The 16257-nt window shown below is 48.2% G+C and overlaps 1 protein-coding gene across 1 annotated transcript in view; it reads left to right on the top strand.

Annotated features, from left to right (window-relative positions):
* The window catches only part of sgcd (sarcoglycan, delta (dystrophin-associated glycoprotein)), a 90289-nt gene extending 75880 nt beyond the window's left edge, over nucleotides 1–14409 (top strand). Inside the window, exons 6-8 of the mRNA XM_028420993.1 lie at nucleotides 1747–1819; nucleotides 7057–7180; nucleotides 10348–14409. Coding sequence (XP_028276794.1) covers nucleotides 1747–1819; nucleotides 7057–7180; nucleotides 10348–10533 — 383 coding nt within the window. The 3' untranslated portion in view covers nucleotides 10534–14409. The remainder of the gene's footprint in view (nucleotides 1–1746; nucleotides 1820–7056; nucleotides 7181–10347) is intronic.
* The last annotated feature ends 1848 nt before the right edge of the window (nucleotides 14410–16257 follow it).

Below are 16257 nucleotides of genomic sequence, written 5' to 3'. Positions count from 1 at the left end.
CCCCTCCGCCGCCGCCGCTTCATGAAGCTGCCAGTGTGAGACGTACAGCCGCTGTCTGCTCGTCCAGCCTGTGATCACAAAATCAGATAAATCTACTTTCACTCACAGAGGCATCATGCTCTCACATCTCACATCATGCTCTGTATGAAACTGTGGCACCACAGGAGACAGCGATGAACTTACCTTCACAAAGAAATGTTTCAAATATTAGAAAAATTAGACAATTCCACACTCACAAAAATGGGAATAAAATGAACTGAAGTTTTTCCTTTAAAGTAGTGATTTAAAGCCGAGTGACAGCAAAGAGCTTTTTGTTCTTTTTAGTCCAAATGAGAGCTGAGATTTGAACGTTTCATTTTCATTTTACATCCTGCAGCGTTTAAATGTCACCATGAGTTACTGCAAATAAAGTTTTTTTTGTTCTTTCACTGTAGAAACCAGACAAATGATTGTGTTACATTATGAACACCACAGTGCGCTCGCTCGCTCTCACTCTCTCTCTCCCTTTGGATGATGTGAGAGGTTGGCCATTAAACGAAAGTTTAAGTGAGGGAAAAACCTCACATGTCATCATGTAGATGTGATTTTTCAGAATCAGAATTGGACTTTGTTAAAGGTAGGGGAGGAGATTTTGAAAACTCAGTGAGAGTCAGCCAGATTTCAAAGTAAACACATGCCCCTTTCTCTTGGAGCTCACCCTGAAGCCACGCCTCCCAATCACATGGACGCGCATTACCTGAAGACGAGCTGCGGTCTGTGACAACCAGCCAATGCTACCTGCAGGGTCCACCCGGAGGATTGGCTGATGTTTTTATGTTTTATAGCTTCCACAGATGATTCATATTCTTCCTTTTAATGAGAAACTGCCGAACTGCTATTGGATTGTAAAGAGAAGTTACACTAATTTAACAAAAAGTGCATCAGAATGAAATCTAACAGGGTCCTGAATAGCTGCTTTGAGTCCCTGTGGGAAGCTCATCACTATGATTTCAGGGTCCACTTAAGTCCTGGTTAATCCAGATACAGGCAATGAAGTGGGAGCTGGAAACGTGTGAGTGATATGTAACAGATCTCCTCTCAGAGACTAAAACACCTTTCTGCTTCTAAGTGGGACATTTCTAACATGGCGGTCTATGGCATTGTCTCACTTTTGGAGCCAGCCCCCAGAGGCTGCTGGAGGAACTACAGTTTTTTGTACTTTGAACTTGTTTGTCAGCCTCAGAGTTTGTTTGTTGCTTGGTCTCATTCTTTGGATCACAGCATCTGTTTGTGAAGAGGTACTTTGATACCTGGCAGCTGACAACAAGAGTCTTTGTTGTAGCAGTTAGCATGTCTGTCCGAGTTTTGGCAGAAAGTGTGAGCATTAAAGGACTTTCATTCTCTCTGTATCTCAGCAATTAAAGTTGTGGAGTAGAAAATCTCTTTTCCCTGTTTGCACAGTGTTTGGCTCCTGGCGCAGCTGTCAGAGTCTGACCTGCACAAACAACACTTCAAACACTGGGTCCACTTCAGCAGACACTGTAAACACCACATACTGTACAGTGTGTCAGTCCCACTGCCCTGCACGTTGTTGTAAAAGACCTCAGTAATAATCTAGAGGAGGAGCGCTCTTCCATCTCCACGTTATCAGCGAGGGCCGCCGTGCGTGCCGGCTGAGGCCGTATAGATCGGCCCAGTCTCAGAGATTATGTCCATCGATCGTACAGGAGTTTGTCTCCTGTCTGATTCTGTGTTCTGTGATTTCAGGGGCCGAAGGAGCCGTGTTCAGCAAATCGGTGGAGACGCCGCACGTCAGGGCCGAGCCGTTCAAAGAGCTGCGGTGAGTCTGTGTTTCTTTTTCACTGTGTATGAACATCTGTTTCCTGTGATGCTGCTCCTGCAGTGCATTAATGTGGAGCCTCCACAGAGACACACACATGCAAATCTGTCTGATGTGATCAGTGTTGAGCTAAGTGCTTAATCAATAGAACATCACTGTCAGCAGTTCACTGCAAGGAATCGTAGTGTGAGTCCGTTGTGTGAATGAGCTGAATGTCTGTTCAAAACTTCTCTGAGCTGAGCTGCAGGTTCATTACATTCCAAATGTCACATTTGACAATCACATTAATGTTATTTAGAGTAAAAGTGAAGTCAGCCCTCAGCCCTTTTCTCCACACTCTTTCCTGTCAGGTCCTTTGAGGCGGTCGCCTCTACGACCACAGCAGTGGATTCATTTGAATGCTTTCAGTTCTCCATCAGCCTTGATTTTCTCTGTAAATACAGGAAAGGTTTTAAAGGTCTTGTGTAATATTTATGTCCAATAATCAGAAAGTTTCCTTAAAGTTTTTTAATATCTTAACTTTTCAGTGATGATGAGGTTTTTGGCAGAATATCCCTTTAAGGCGGACAGATGTCAGAGGTTCCTTTACAGACATCAGTCAGAATCAGCTGTGTGTGCGTGTGTGTGTGTGTCTCTGTGTGTGCGTGTGTGTGTCTGTGTGTGTGTGTGTGTCCGTAGTGTAAACATGTTGTTTATCATCCTCCTCCCGCCTCTGCTGTCAGATGTGATGACAGTCAATCAAAGCAGGGAGAAGTGGGAGAGACAGAGACCTAATGTGACAGAGGAGCGGGCGAGCGAGGCCGACCTGAGAGAGTGGGTTTGTGAGCAGAGATTTAAATGTTGAGGTGTTTGGCCTGATCAGACCTCGTCTCCGGACGGCCTGACAGCAGACTGATTGACAGCTCTGCACCTCTTCAGCTCGCTGCACTGATTCTGTTCCTCCCACCCACAGCAGCAGAGGTCTAATCAGCCAGAATCACCATTGTCATAGTGTGTGTCTGTGTGTGTGCGTTCTGAACTAATTTCTTGTGCAGTTATTTCTGGTTTCTTCCCTCTCGTCTTATTTTCTGGAGACGAGACCAGATAAACACGGTTTAAACACTTACTGGGGCTGAGGCTGTAGTTCCTCCAGTCTCCACTTGAGGGCTGGCTGCAAAAGTGAGTCAATCTTCATCAGTTAAAATGTCAAAAGCTGTTTTAGTCTCTGTTCATAAATGTAGCTTCAGGATAAGCTGGTTCAAATGTTCAAATGTGAAGCAGCACAGGCTGCACTGTGGTCAACAGCAGCTCATTATAGCTTTGGGGATTGGCTCACGTTTGAAGTCTGCCTCTAGTGGACGCTGGACACAAGCTAACCAAACAGTTACAATGGCCTCAAGTGAAAACAGAAGGAAGGTGTACCAGGCGGGCCTTGAAGCACTTAAATAAATCAAGCACGAGTCCCACAAGGAGCACAAACCTCCGCCTTTTGACCCATTCTCCAGGGCTTCCCGTTTCATTTTACCTAAGGGCCGAATGATCTCAAGCATCCCGAGCCAAGGGCCGAAACATCCAGGGTTCTGTTGTTGTTTGCAGGAGGCGAGGAGCCTCTTTTGAGGGTCAAACAAGGATAGAATTAATAAAACAAACTAATTCAGGAGTTAATATGTGGCCCGGATATTTGGCGTCTGTGGGCCTGATCTGTCCTTCAGGATTCTGTGGGAGGCCTTAGTTCCAGTCTACATGTGTTGCCATCTGGGAAACCTGGCGGAGGTAAAACATGGGCCTGTGTGTGAGGATGTGTCAGCATTAAACACCAGAAACAAAACTTTGTCCTTAAAACGCCCAACTGCAGCTCCACCCAGCAGGCTCCCAATCAGAAAGCAGAACTCTTCCTCCAACCGCACACAGACGTGCTTTGATCTGAGCTGAAAGAGAAGGCAAGACTGTGAAGTGAAAATGAGAAAATCCAGAAAAAGGAGAGGAGAAATGAGACGACAACAGTACAGAGCGTGAAGATTAAAGAACAAGAGGGAGTGAGGACGAAAAGGACACAAAATAAAAGAAAATAGAACAAAAAAAATGAGCAAAAAGGCTCATTTTTATCAGAGAGAGGGAGAAAAATGAGGCCAGGGATCGAGAGATAAGGAAATAAAAAGCTTTATGTGATGGAGAAGATGCGGCGGCGTCAGGAATTAGAGGTCGAGCAGAGGAGGACTTTGATGACAAATATCTAATAACAGCGTTTCCGTGGCGATGAGTCATCAATCATGGCTGCTTTCCTTTCAAAAGCATCGTTTCAAATACAAAAAGATTGTTTCCGAGCGCCTCATCGTGCACATATAATCTGACAGGTTTGTTTTTCCCTGTTTATGCATCTGTGGTGACAACCGGCCCATCCAGGATGAAACACAACCCGGACTATCCAATCATGTCAGGACGGGGAGCGTGGCTCCAATCCAAGCTCGCTCTGATTTCTTTGACAGGAAACGATCCAGGATTCAGATCCGACTTCAGGGCGACACACACACAGAGCTGACACTCCTTTATCACTTCCATCTGCGCCGTAATGCCTTGTCAACAGGGTGTGTCCTTGCATCAGACGAGCGCCTTTGTGAGCGTCAAGCGGGCGCGTTTGATAGCGCAGCTTAATTTCTATCCAGACCATTTCAGAGCGCAGATAAAAGGGATCTGCAGCGACGAGAAAGGACGGAAACCAGCGGAGCTGCGAGAGTTCCTGAAGGTGAAATGAGATGTGGAGCGACTGAGGGGAACTTTGATGGACTCACAGAGACTCCCTCTGCTCGGGTTTGTCCCTCGTCTCTTCCTGTACGGACGTTTTCCTGTTGTAATCCTCTCTCTACATGGAAACGGAGCTGAGGCACATGTCATCACAGCAAACACCAGCTCTTCTGATCTCCTTCCAATAGCAGGAGCAGGACGTCCCTCGTATCAATAATAATGATTATTGCTTATAGAGGTCAGTAGATCTGTCTCCAGGGCAACCATTATAATAATAGTGAATACAGTTCATTCTTTTAGTTTTAAATGTGAGGCAGAGACGAAGAATACAAGCCTGAGAGGAATATTTCATCGACTGGCTCCCTGAAGGGGGAGGAGAGGGGTGAGGGAGAGACTGAGGTTCTTACTCCAGAATACCTCTGAGCATTCTTTGGATGTGCAGAAACGTCTTTGTGTTTGTTCTCACCTGCAGGATTCCTTCATGGTGGAGGAGGTGGGACTCTGACTCTCTTCTGCCCCTTTGGACTCCAGCTACACAAAGCTTGGCCTCTTCCAGACCTGTCTTTAGACACCACAGACAGCCCGGCTAATACAAGATGGGGGGGGGTATTCATAAGCAGCAGGGGGCGGAGCCTGTCCTGTTATAATGTCACACCGAGCATCATCTCTCAGGCTGTAAACATCTTGGAGGTCTCCTGGGATTCACTCACTGTTTCTGGCTTCAGATTTCCACTTGGTTTTTACCACAACTAACCCAACTAGGTTGTTGTAAAGTCAGGCCATTGGTTAACCCTCATGTGGCCTTTAGAGGAACTGCAGTTTTTGTGCTGGATGTTTGTGTTACTAGGACGGACAGATGAGGAGTCACACCCTAGCCCTGCTCCTGGACGTCACGTGGTCCAGGTCTCCGTCTGAACCTGTTCAGTCTTCCCACTGCAGCCTCCGCCTGGTTAATCTTTACTCTCTTGTTTTACAAAGTGTGAGATTAAAGTCCCTGAATGTCCAGATACAACACTTTGAAATGATGTGGACTCAGCAACAGCTGATGGTGTCAGCTCTGATTCTGATGTTCGGATGTTGTCATCACACAGCCTCCGTGATGAGCCATTACAGCATGTGTATTTAATTAATCATCATATTTCACAGCCTGTAATTAGTATGTGCGCAGGCTTAACCCTCTGTGGGCAGAGAGGAGCAAAGCAAAGACCATTCAAGTTTTCATTTAATTTAATCATTAGTCTTAATAGAATATAGAATAGAATAGAAAATACTTTATTCATCCCAAGCTGGGAAGTTTCACTGTTGCAGCAGCCAAATACAGTCACTCAAGCATAACAAAAATAACAAATATACCTCTGACGGTAAAAATTAAACAGTACAAACATTATTTACAGCAAGATAAATATAAACACAGGTGCAGAAGCAAAAATGTGCAGTTTGTAATGAAGGTATGAATGTAATCTGAAACGGATTGTGCCATTTGGTATGAAGATATGAAATGATATGATATACAAGGACAACAGTGTGCAGTTTGACAGTAAGAAAAACCTGAACCTTGTGCAGAACCTTGTGCAGAACGTGTCCCTTACCGCAGTGAGTCTGTGTTGTCTCTGGCACAGAGAGGAGGTGTTGTACAGGCTCACAGCATGAGGCAGGACAGACTTCCTGTAGCATTCTGTGTGACAGTGAAGCTGTCTGAGCCTTTTGGAAAAGGCGCTCCGCTGTCTGTCCAGTACAGGGAGGAGAGGGTGGTCGGGGTGATCCATGATGGATCACAGTTTGTTCAGTGTCCTTTTTTTTTTTGCCTCGTGGGTAACCAGACTTACTTACTGTTATATTTCCACTGATGGAACCTGTCACTCCACTTCCTTAGTTTTGTCCTGTTTATTGAAGCTGCTGGTGCAGAATAAGGAAATGAAAACATGAATTTGGAGTGATCAGCACATGTGAGAGGAGAGACAGCTTCGCCTTCACTGTACCCACAGTGCTCCTGTTGAACGCAGTGTGTTTGATATCAACGAACAGCCCGCTCTGACGTGTGTGCTGCTTCCTGTGAAGATCCGCTCGTGGATTTTCTTCCTCAGAATGTGAGGAGCAGTGGGCTGACGGATTTTATTTTAATCCTCATCTACAGAAATGTGTGAGCAGCCTCCACACTGAGGTGGGCTGCAGCCTGATCCTTTCACTCCAGTCATTCTCAGAGTGCTCAGAGCACGGACGGTTTGCAGGCTTCGACTGGCTGTGGGTGCATGTGTGTTTGCCGCCATGTTTTCCACAGTCACACAGTGAACAGCTGGAAACATGAGGCTGTATGTGTAAGCAGTGGGGGGGGGGGGGGGGGGGGGTTTACTCTACCCAACCTCTGACTGAGTCAGTCCAACCCAAACTCAAATTCCACGTCCTCTGTGAACGTCCTCAGAGGTCTGGAGCCATCTTTCCACCACATTTCAGCTCAGAACATGTTGTCTATCAGAATCAAACTGTATAATGGCAGCTCTGCCTCTGTGTGTTCTCAGGCTGGAGTCTCCCACCCGCTCTCTCCTGATGGAGGCGCCCAAAGGCATCCAGATCCTGGCCGAGGCCGGAGACATCCAGGCCATCTGCAGGAACGAGCTGCGGCTGGAGTCCAAAGACGGCGAGGTGCGATTTTATAATAACGTCCTGCTAAGTGTGTTAATAACAGAAGTGATTTTAATGTTTTCATTGTTGGTGCAATGACAAAGGGCTGTGGAGCACAGAGGAGTCAGTAGGAGGAAGAGGAGGCACTGTGCACTGCCAGCCAGTGAGGAGGAGAGTGCAGGGCTGCCAGGTACCAGGCAGGGACGGCTGCCGGAGCCGCTGCTGGAGCCGCTGCCTGCAGCGTCCAGGCTATCTGAGGTGGTTTTACAGGAAGGTTTTCTTCTCTGCGGTCCCACCTTTCGCACACTATTAGCATGCTACATGCTAATGTAGTTTCTGGTTGCTAGCGTTGACTTTTATTTGTGTGAAAACGGTCTGAGGTGGTAGAGACGTCACGCTACATGTACGGATCAGAATGGCCTGAAATGCTGTTTGTCTGTGGATGAGCTGTTTGAGTCTGGAACATGAAGCCAGCCGGCGGCGTGTTTCAATCAAACTCTTCATTAAGTTGTGTAACTGAAGACGGAGTGAAGAATAACACATTTCCCTCATCCTGTCCTTCAAACCTGTTTCTTTTTTTTTTCTCTCTTTGTGTTGAAAAGTTACCTCCTCCTGTCCTGCAGCCATCCCGGCTGACGGGGCTCCGCTTCAGCATTCAGCACGTCTCCAACTGTCCAGAAGTGTTTTTAGCAAACAGCCTTCCAAACAACAGTCAGCTCCCTCAGCTTCTCCATAACGGCTGGTGGCAGTTTCCCACAGACTGGCTGTCCACCAGACACTGTGAGGAAGACGGGGAGTTCTCTCTCTTCTTTCATGAGCCGTCCCTCCTCCTCCTGTCCTCCTCCTGTCCTCCTCCTGTCCTCCTTCTGTCTTTAACTTTGCTTGTTTACCATCCTCTCCCGCTCCCTCCCTCCTTCTCTCTGCTCCTAAATTCCTCCAACCATTCCCTGATTCGTTACACACGTCGTTCATCACGGTCGGCTGCGCTGATAAAAGGATTTCCCTCCTTAGGTTGCAGCAGTCGCGTCATGTCAGATCTGTTAAAATCAGCGGCGGAGGATTAGGAAGAAGAAAGTGCTTAAAAGTTTTCCCACAAAAACAGTTTGATGCATTAAGACGGGCTGCTGATAGGAGACGGACGCAGGCGGAGAGGAAGGTGACCTTGGATCCAGTTCAGTCCAATTAAAAATAAGCAGAGGGGCGGCGTGAGGCCCGTGCAGCGCCCCCACCACCCCCCGCTCGCCGTTTTCATGGATACGTGGTCAGAAACGAGGCCGCTGGTGGGCAGCGCGTAGAATTACAGTCACGTTCTCACACTCCATTAGTGCTGCAAATGTCCATTTGTCGAACCTCTGACTCACCATCGCTGCAGAGAAGGAAGGAAGGGAAGTCAGAGCTCACAGGCCCACAGGTCTGTGCTCAGCAACACTATCAGTGCTCTCAACGACAACTACACCACAACTTTTACATGTTTTAGGAAACTTTACACATTAGATCTGTCCAAAACTGACAGAAACTCACAACTCACACAGAAATAGAGCAGAAACCTGTTTGGGTGCATAAAAGCTTTTGATCGTGAAGATGAACAAAAAACTTTTCTTCCCTTTTTATTGAAAATGACTCAAAGCTTGGAAGAGTTTCACTCTTAGACCCAGTGCCAGCATGGAGGCCATCCAAGGAAGAGGTTTATACAGCACAGGCTCTCTTAAAATAATATAAACTAATAGCCAACTTAAATCTTTGATACGCTAGCGTGTAGCACTTAGCATGAGTGCAGAGGATTGTTGTGTCTTTGTGAGAAATATAGGAGCAGAAATGAACCAAGCCTTAAACATTTTCCCTCTGGGATTATTAAAGTATCTAATAATTGTGCTGAAACACAAACAGCTGACAGCTCTTCCTCACAGGGCTCTGATTGGTCCGAACCAAGCATGGTTCTTTTCTCCGCACCGCTAGGCTGCTAAGAGGAGGAGACCATGTGACAGAGACATAGGAAGTGACCGCTCGTTGGACTTCCTGGTTTTACAAATTGGTCCCAAAATGAATCTGGGTCCTTGGACACGTCCTTGGTCCAAAGTAGTTGAACAATATGTCCACAAAGAGTCACAAGAAGTCTGAAGTAGACCCTCTACCCGCTGACTCTCCACACTCTCTCGTCCCTCAGCATCCCTGAGCTTCAGTCGGTGTGTCTCACGCCGCCTGCCCCTCGTGGTGGAAGATTTGTTCAGCAGCAGCTGTCTGGGGAAGTCAGCTGAGACTCTGCTTTAAAAGTGTTCCAGGTCATTTGGTGGCGATGCCTCCCAGAGGCGCCCTGTAATGGCTCCTTTACCTTTTTATGGCTGGAGAGCTGCTCGTCTGCTCAGGCCAGTGAAACAGCAGGCGGGTACGAGCCCCGGGAGGCCGGGGGGCTGGGACTCAGCAGACAGTAAACTCATGCAGGGCTTCTGATTCACACTGCTCTGTCTCTGCAGGCAGATACTTCAGAAAGAGACTGCAGGTCTGGTACTGCTGGTCCTACATGTCTTTCAGACACTGTTAAACCAGTCGTTTCCACAATGTCAACATGGTGGATGATAACATCCAGGAGAAGCTGTGGAAGCTGGTGAACTCTTTGGCCTCAGTGTTCTGACACTGAGAGTATCTGGACCAGTGCTGGTGAAATAAGATGGAGGCTAGATTCTCCCTTAAAAGGCAGGTTGAGGAGCTCGGTCATGCAGGAGGTGCTTTAGGTAGCTGGTCTTCTTCGAGGAGCCAGTCGTGGTGGTCTGGGCATCTGGACAGGATGCCGTCTGAGTGTTCCAAGCATGTCCAACCAGGAGCCGGCCCTAGGGGCAGACCCAGGACTCAGCTGGCCTGGAAAGGCCTCAGGATCCTCCCAGATGAACTGGAGGAGGGGGCCAGAGAGGGAGGGCTGGGCTTCCCTGTTAAGGCTGCTGCCCCCATAACCTCACCCGGGATGAGGGGGAGAAATTAGATGGATGGAAGAATCATGGAACTTTTGATCTGAGCTGGTTTAGCTTCAGTAGACGTTCTTGGTTTCAGGGTGGTTCAGGGCCTCCTACCTCAGGTTTCTGTCTTCACACAGTGTCTGGGTCTTTGCACCACCTTTGTTTCTGTGTCTGTCCTCAGAAAGCTCTGCACATGTTACCCCTCCCCCCTCTCACCACTGTTCTCCGCCTTCACCTCAGATCTCTCTGGACGCTCAGAGGATCCGCCTGATGCGGCTGCCCGAGGGGAAGGCCTCCATCAGCTCCTCGTCCTCTGGGACCAGGCAGACTGTCTATGAGGTCTGCGTTTGCCCCAACGGGAGGCTTTACCTGTCCCAGGCCGGCATCGGATCCACCTGCCAGATCAGCAACAACGTCTGCCTCTAGGACGCACACACACACAGATAAGCTGAAAGAAAGACGGGCGAAACAGACCGATGCGCGCACACACACACACACACACACACACACACACACACACACATCGCCTGCCTCTAGGACTGACTCACAGCATACAGACAGACAGACTGCCAGAGCTGACAGACACACCGACACTCAGACTGATATTTAGGCCAAAACAGGAGCTGGTGCCACTAATTCATGTTCCCTTCATTTTCTATGAGTGGGAAAACCTTTAGAGGCTCTGGAAGTCCTTAAAGTCTTTATACATGCAGGATGTTGGGCTTTCAGATGGAACCACCTGAATGAAACAGTGCTGCACGGCAGGTTTTAACAGGTTTTTAACACAGCTGAGGTCAGAGAGGGACCTCCACCCCCACCGCGCTGGGAGGACGCCACAGAGCCAGTTATTTGTAATATATACCGGTGTGACCCGAACAGTCATACATGACACTACTGCTATTTATTATAGCGCACATACACACAGGCTTACACTCACACACAGTATCTGCTCGTAGAAGCCTCCTGGAAGAGAGAACGATCTCCAGAGACACTGATGCATCTCAGTACCAGAATCACTAGGGTGATCACCCATGGCAACCGGCCCTCCTCTGCTTCTGTCTCACTCGTCTTTTCTTTCCCTTCCTGCCACAGCTCAGATATTTAACCGCTGCAGAGCCGAGCAGGCTCACTACAGGCAGCACATCGCGAACAGCAGATCCTACAGATGCTTCAGTGCCGTGACTGCATCCTGGTTTTGTGACAACTGTGGTGTTTTTAAATGAGGCAGTAAAAAAGTGTCAGACTTTGATGTCACCTTCACGTCATGTCACATTTTCCACTTTAGTTTCTTAGTGCAGCTCTCGGCGGTCACATGACTACACCATCAGCACCACCAGGTTCATGCTCTGGCCTCTTCTACAGTACAAACACCTGGATGACCTTTAATGACATCATTTGTAGTCCCATTTAGCCACTTGTTAGCATGTAGCCTTTGTTCAGACAGTAAACAGTCATCAGTGGGATTTACTGTGTGGGACAGGAAGTGCTAACATGCTAACATGCTAACAGTCAGAACACATTTGTGGGCTTTAGCCCTCATTTATGTGGCACTCTTATTAGTGAAACCACAGAAGCTGTTGTCTCTCCGTCACTGTAGCTGATGCGACCGCTGCCTTTGTGAGGTAAATCCTCTGGTGCTGAAAAATGAAGCCAATGCAGAAGTACCAAAAACTGCAGTTCCTCACGTGGCCACACGAGGGTGGCTCCAAAATGAATTAATCTTTTCGTTTCTTTACATAATTTCTGCATCCATGACGACCTTACTGCTGATTGGGCTCTCTGACCGGGTTAGCTGGAGTCTCGTGCTGCCAAGATGGCGGCAGCCATGCTGAAGCTTTGTTCCTCTTTAGTGAAAGTGATGTGACATGAACGCGGCACCAAAGTCTCAACCACTGCCTCTTTTTAAATTTAGTGGATGTTTGATTTTTGAGTTAATGAATGTATTGATTGTTGTGTTCTGTTGTTGTTGCTGCATAATGAGCTGACCAATCAGCATCACCGTCCTGGAACCATCCTTTAAACACAGAAACATCACGAGTGTCCCTCAGACCTCAGCCGTGGTCACCCTACTGGTTTCTTGCACTGGGACTTTGTTTTTTTTAAAGGACAAATGGAAAACTAACTATTGCGAGCCGCTCTGTTGAAAGAGGGGAACTGTGCCTGTGCCTTACGTCGATGCACTCGTGGCAAGAAGAAGCACATCACACAGACTTTGTTTGGCGTCTGCGAGTCACATGCTCTCTGGTTTCAGTTCAGTTCCATCCCGACCCTCCGCTCTCTCCTTCTGTGCGAATGCAAAGACCTTCAGCCACATCTGACTGTAGCGCCCCCTGCTGTCGACACCTGACTCTGCAAAAAATGTTTGTTATTTTTCTATTTATATGATCAGATACTCTTTGTGTAAACGTGTAGTTCTGGTCGACATGTGACCCTGTGGAGTTTGAATGACAGATGGTGGCACTGATTTCACTGCTTTTCTCAAACCACTCGGCCAAAAGTGTCCAGAGTCTCTCTGCAGGTCTTTGTGTCTTTACATGATGAGTTAACCGGTTCAAATATTAGTTATTATTATAGGGCAGAATTCACAACCACATCTATGTTGATGTCCAATAAAAATGCAAATATAAAAGCATAAAAAAGCAAAACATCATGGACAAAATCTCCAAAATAATCCACGCATCATTACAACTTCAGATGCTAGCTGAGACTAGCTCAAGGTGACCTGCTGCATGGATCAGCGGTGAGCTAGTGTCTGGTCTGACTTCAGTCCAAGCAGAGAAGAAGAGTTCAAATCAGTTATAGAAACCGTCCAATAACAACAGGCGTGAGTGAATGCTAACCAGCTAACTGTGGACCATTCCGCTGAACACTACCCTGTTGAGCCACTAGAGGGTGTAGTGAGTCAGTGTAGCATCCAGTCTGCCCGAGAACCAGAGAAGAAGAAGAATCAGAGCTAGCATTTAGAGCTCCGTCCTGCGCTCTGATGTGGCGGTGGGAGTTCAGAGACCGCCGCGTCTTTGTCCTCACAGAGACGTGGCTCAGAGACAGAGGTCTGGACGCCTCCGTCCAGCTGGGCCGGCTGGTTTGGTGCTGACAGACGTGCAGCTCTGTGCGGTGAGGCTCGCCGTGGTGGCTGCTGTGTTTACATCAGCTCAGCTTCTACTTCCTGCTGCTCCCTGGTGGAGCAGAGGCCCTGTTCTACACAGCGCCCTCTAGTCCAGAGACCAGTACTACAACTTAAATGATGAATGTAAAGACATGAAGATCCTGCACCTGAGAGAGACGGCTGACATTTACTGCTTCTATTGTGTGTGTGTGTTTTTCCAGAGTCAGGTCACACACCCTCCTGCTGTCTCTGTCTCTGTATATTAAAGGACTCTTCACAGATATTCCACCACAGATCTGAACCTATCTGATGTATTTGTTTTTGAACACATGTACACAGGAGAGCGACGTCTTTTATACGGTTGTTTATGTAAATAATGTACACGTCAACACGCCGGTGTCGGCACTGAGGCGACACGCCGACAAAAGAGGGACTGCTGTTTTGCAAAGAGGAGAATCTTTTGATATGATGTACATCAGTGTGTGTTTTTATACAAAAAGGGCAAAAAAACAGAGGATGTTCATGAGGTAGCATGTTCAGCGATGTATACGGCGTCGGCCTGTGGAGAACACGCCGGCTTTGTTTTCACGCCTCGTCTCTCCCTTCTGTTCGCTCGCTGTGTCGCTCCGTCGGGCCGAGGTCTTTGCATTCTCTCCAAGTGTGCTGTGTGTAAATCTGTGAGCGTTTGTTTCGTTTGTTCTGCTCCACAGAACGTGTTGAATGATTTTCAGACACAGAAACCGAAAGCAAAAAGCCAGGAAAGGAGGCGAAGCCCAGGGCGGAGGAGGCAAGGCCCAGAGGCGAGGCCCAGAGGCGAGGCCCAGAGGCGAGGCCCAGGGCGGAGGAGGCGAGGCCCAGGGCGGAGGAGGCGAGGCCCAGGGCGGAGGAGGCGAGGCCCAGGGAGGAGGAGGCGAGGCCCAGGGCGGAGGAGGCGAACCTTAGACTTAACACAAACTAAACACACAACAAGCAAACTCCACTGACGTGTTTGGCGTAGGTTTAACCTGACCCGCCGACCGGCCCGGTCACAGCTCCCCCCGCCCCCTGCTGTCCCCGCTCTGCATCCTTTTCTGGCTCGTTGCTGCGGTTGGCGTCCATCTTTGGTATTTCCATTTTTCTCCACCTTTCAGTCTGAAACTGCCGCTCATGGAGTAGTTTTCAAAGATGCCAAAATAAAAAGGCGTTGTTCAAATCCACTGCAGTCGTCATTGGAGCCTCCCTCAACAGGAAGTCTTTGCATTCTCCAGCTGACATGAAGTCCCGCCCACTTTCTCAGCTAGCCAAGAGATAATCTGTGGTTTATAATGAACTACATTTCCCTAAAGGCTCTGTGCTCCTGTGTGCTCATGTGACATCAGATTAATAAACACTATCACACAATGAGATAATGTGCTGCGCAACAGAAGCTAACGGCTAGAAGCTAGCTAGCATCGCTCTGTATAAAAACACGTTTATTCTGGTTTGAATTATTCAGACATGTTTATAATTATTTCATCCTCAGAGGAACCGTGACATGACATGTTTCTCTATATCTGTATATCTGTATCTGTATCATTTACTAAAAGCACCATTTGGTGGTGATTTTTAATTTTATGTATAATCACATGACGCTCACTGAAACACCGAGGCCCCGCGGTGCAGGGATCCCCCCAGGCTGCAGCCGTCCTCTGTGTTTTATCTCATGCTTCGTGCTGTTTTGGTTCTGACCAATCACACGTGCGAGTTTCCAAAGTTTTGTCGGCAAACAAAATAACCCCTGCAGCTCTTTGCTCGGCGTTAACCAGGCTTTTTGATCCAGCTGTCTGTGTTTTTAGGCGCTCAGGTCGTCTGTGGGGCCTTCTGACATGAAGTGTGACTCTTGTTTTTGTCGTCCGCTGCTCCTGAAAGCTTCCTGTCGCCTGAAGTCAAACATTTGATCCTGTAAATAAAAGACTGGCCGTTCTGCATACATTTCCTCTGCCGTGTCTTAATCTGACGGCATTCGGCTCGGGTCGTCGCTCCTCTCTTGTTCTGAGCTGAGTGAACCGGAGCCAAACCGGAGCCAACCCAGATCGAGCCCCGGCCCTCCTGCTGTGATGGCGAGGCCGGGCCGCAGAGCGTCTGATGTGTGTGTGAGCGCCTGGAAGCCTGGAAACTGCGGCTTCTTAGCCAATCTGTGCTAACCTGGACCTGCAGCGTGTCATTGACGCTTCTGCCCTGCGCCTGATCTGCAGATGTGATATTATCTGCATCAGATTAGGAGTGGGAGTGCTAACGCTCTCTAACATCTCTGGAGCTTAGCAGTTAGCAGCTTCTCCCATCCGTCACGCATTAGACACGCCGGCTGTTTCCTGGTCAGGCGGCTCAGGCTGAGGGCGTTTCAGGGACGGACGTGTTTCCTGCCGTGTCTCTTGGCAACAGGTCTTTCTCTCAGATTATTATTGGAATAAGGAGCCCATAAAGCTGTGAGTGAGTTATGGACTCCTCTCTGTCGCAGCTCATCTCAGAGTCGCAACGATCGTGATCCATCTCTGACAGCGCTGTTAATCAGCTCGGATTCTGGTTTTCATGTGGAGGAAACTTGATTTTTGGCGGGAAATGGCTGCTCGTACAGGCTGATTTCAGAAAAGAACACAAATGCATGAGTTCTGTGTGTAATCTGGATGGAGAAGTGGCCACGTCGCCAGCTCCACGGAGCACGATGCACAGGAACTGTTTGCAGCACTGCCGCCCCCTTGTGTTCTCATTTAGCCACACGCTAGCCTCAGTAAAAAGCCATTGTTAAGGTGGTGTTTGTTTGTTTGTTTGTTTGTTTGAAACGGAAAACAGCAAAAACAACCACAGACTGAAGTAAACATGTTCTCTGATCATTGGTGGACTGACGCCGTGTTGGCAGCATCTCTGAGTCCACCTGAATGGCTCCTGGTTAATCCAAATACAGGCAAAGAGCTGAGGTGGGCGTGATCTGAGTCATGACCCATCTGTCACTCAAAGTGGAAACATCTAATGGCCGGTTTACACTGTGCGATTTTGGGCTGGCACAGACAAAAGACAACCATCGTAGG

Source organism: Parambassis ranga, chromosome 14 (genome assembly GCF_900634625.1).
Source record: "Parambassis ranga chromosome 14, fParRan2.1, whole genome shotgun sequence".
Classification (NCBI taxonomy): domain Eukaryota; kingdom Metazoa; phylum Chordata; class Actinopteri; family Ambassidae; genus Parambassis; species Parambassis ranga.
Note: the sequence above shows the minus strand (reverse complement) of the source record. Positions and strands in the feature narration are given on the sequence as shown.